Source organism: Conger conger, chromosome 4, assembly GCF_963514075.1.
Source record: "Conger conger chromosome 4, fConCon1.1, whole genome shotgun sequence".
NCBI classification, from domain to species: Eukaryota; Metazoa; Chordata; class Actinopteri; order Anguilliformes; family Congridae; genus Conger; species Conger conger.
In genome coordinates this window covers 78,805,955-78,808,454 of record NC_083763.1, presented here as the reverse complement: position 1 = coordinate 78,808,454, position 2,500 = coordinate 78,805,955, and the positions used below count along the sequence as shown (strand labels likewise).

General features: G+C 53.5%; 1 protein-coding gene across 1 annotated transcript in view; it reads left to right on the top strand.

The window, feature by feature from the left end:
- fryl (furry homolog, like) overlaps positions 1-2,500 on the top strand; it is a 91,426-nt gene that overhangs the window by 52,805 nt on the left and 36,121 nt on the right. The window contains 2 exon segments of the mRNA XM_061238856.1: positions 406-527; positions 2,155-2,342. Coding sequence (XP_061094840.1) covers positions 406-527; positions 2,155-2,342 — 310 coding nt within the window.

Sequence of the window (2,500 nt, the reverse complement as noted above, 5' to 3'; positions counted from 1 at the left end):
CAAAACACGCAGGAGAAAAGGGGACTGAACTGATTTGATTTGACATTACCTGTGTATCACACACCTGTCTGATAAACACTCTGGCAGCTGATTTCAATATTTGTATTTGATTGCAAGCTAACTGGATGACGGTATTATTATAGTGTGCTGTGTGTGTGTGTGTGTGTGTGTGTGTGTGTGTGTGTGTGTGTGTGTGTGTCGTGAGAACTTGCATGTTGTGTGGTTTATGGTGTGTGTGTGTGTGTGTGTGGTGAGAACTTGCATGTTGTGTGGTTTATGGTGTGTGTGCGTGCATGCGCGTGTGTGTGTTGGTAAGCTCACACAGGTGTGAGTGTGTGAGTGTGTGAGTGTGTGTGCGTGCGCACGCGTGCGTAGGTCTGCTCACCCAGGTTTGTGTGTGTGTAGGAAGCGGGGACCCTTGTGGAACCATGAGGACGTCTCGCCTAAGAACCCCAACATCAAGAGTGCGGAACAGCTCACCGTGTTCCTCACACATGTGGTCAACGTCTTCAAACAAAGCCAGTCAGGTAACAGCCTTGCACCTTCTGTGTGTGTGTGTTGTAGGGTATGAGCTGCAGGAGGTGCTCAGTGAGGTGTGTGTGTGTGTTGTAGGGTATGACCTGGAGGAGGTGCTCAGTGAGGTGCGTGTGTTGTAGGGTATGACCTGGAGGAGGTGCTCAGTGAGGTGTGTGTGTGTGTGTGTGTGTTGTAGGGTATGACCTGGAGGAGGTGCTCAGTGAGGTGTCTGTGTGTGTGTGTTGTAGGGTATGACCTGGAGGAGGTGCTCAGTGAGGTGTCTGTGTGTGTGTGTTGTAGGGTATGAGCTGCAGGAGGTGCTCAGTGAGGTGTGTGTGTGTGTTGTAGGGTATGACCTGGAGGAGGTGCTCAGTGAGGTGTGTGTGTGTGTTGTAGGGTATGACCTGGAGGAGGTGCTCAGTGAGGTGCGTGTGTTGTAGGGTATGACCTGGAGGAGGTGCTCAGTGAGGTGTGTGTGTGTGTTGTAGGGTATGACCTGGAGGAGGTGCTCAGTGAGGTGTCTGTGTGTGTGTGTTGTAGGGTATGACCTGGAGGAGGTGCTCAGTGAGGTGTCTGTGTGTGTGTGTTGTAGGGTATGAGCTGCAGGAGGTGCTCAGTGAGGTGTGTGTGTGTGTTGTAGGGTATGACCTGGAGGAGGTGCTCAGTGAGGTGTGTGTGTTGTAGGGTATGAGCTGCAGGAGGTGCTCAGTGAGGTGTCTGTGTGTGTGTGTGTTGTAGGGTATGACCTGGAGGAGGTGCTCAGTGAGGTGTCTGTGTGTGTGTGTTGTAGGGTATGACCTGGAGGAGGTGCTCAGTGAGGTGTCTGTGTGTGTGTTGTAGGGTATGAGCTGCAGGAGGTGCTCAGTGAGGTGTGTGTGTGTGTGTTGTAGGGTATGACCTGGAGGAGGTGCTCAGTGAGGTGTCTGTGTGTGTGTTGTAGGGTATGACCTGGAGGAGGTGCTCAGTGAGGTGTCTGTGTGTGTGTGTTGTAGGGTATGACCTGGAGGAGGTGCTCAGTGAGGTGTGTGTGTTGTAGGGTATGACCTGGAGGAGGTGCTCAGTGAGGTGTCTGTGTGTGTGTGTTGTAGGGTATGACCTGGAGGAGGTGCTCAGTGAGGTGTGTGTGTGTGTGTGTTGTAGGGTATGACCTGCAGGAGGTGCTCAGTGAGGTGTCTGTGTGTGTGTGTTGTAGGGTATGACCTGGAGGAGGTGCTCAGTGAGGTGTCTGTGTGTGTGTGTTGTAGGGTATGACCTGGAGGAGGTGCTCAGTGAGGTGTCTGTGTGTGTGTTGTAGGGTATGAGCTGCAGGAGGTGCTCAGTGAGGTGTGTGTGTGTGTGTTGTAGGGTATGACCTGGAGGAGGTGCTCAGTGAGGTGTCTGTGTGTGTGTTGTAGGGTATGACCTGGAGGAGGTGCTCAGTGAGGTGTCTGTGTGTTGTAGGGTATGACCTGGAGGAGGTGCTCAGTGAGGTGTGTGTGTTGTAGGGTATGACCTGGAGGAGGTGCTCAGTGAGGTGTCTGTGTGTGTGTGTTGTAGGGTATGACCTGGAGGAGGTGCTCAGTGAGGTGTGTGTGTGTGTGTGTTGTAGGGTATGACCTGCAGGAGGTGCTCAGTTAGGTGTGTGTGTGTGTGTTGTAGGGTATGACCTGGAGGAGGTGCTCAGTGAGGTGGCTCTGCAGACCGCTCTCTCCTGCTCCTCCCGTCACTACGCTGGCCGCTCCTTCCAGATGTTCCGGGCCCTGAAGCAGCCGCTCAGCGCCTCTACGCTCTCTGACCTCCTGTCCCGTCTGCTGGAGACCGTGGGAGATCCTGGAGAGGAGGCACAGGTCAGACCGCTGCTCCTCCCTCTCTCTCTGTCTCCCCCTTCCCTCTCTCCCCCCCTCCTCTTTCTCCCTCTCTCCATCTCTGTCTCTATGAATGTAATTCTTCAATGTATATCCTTTTCGGCTTTCATGTTCTGATCCGCCTTGTGTGTCTGTGTCTG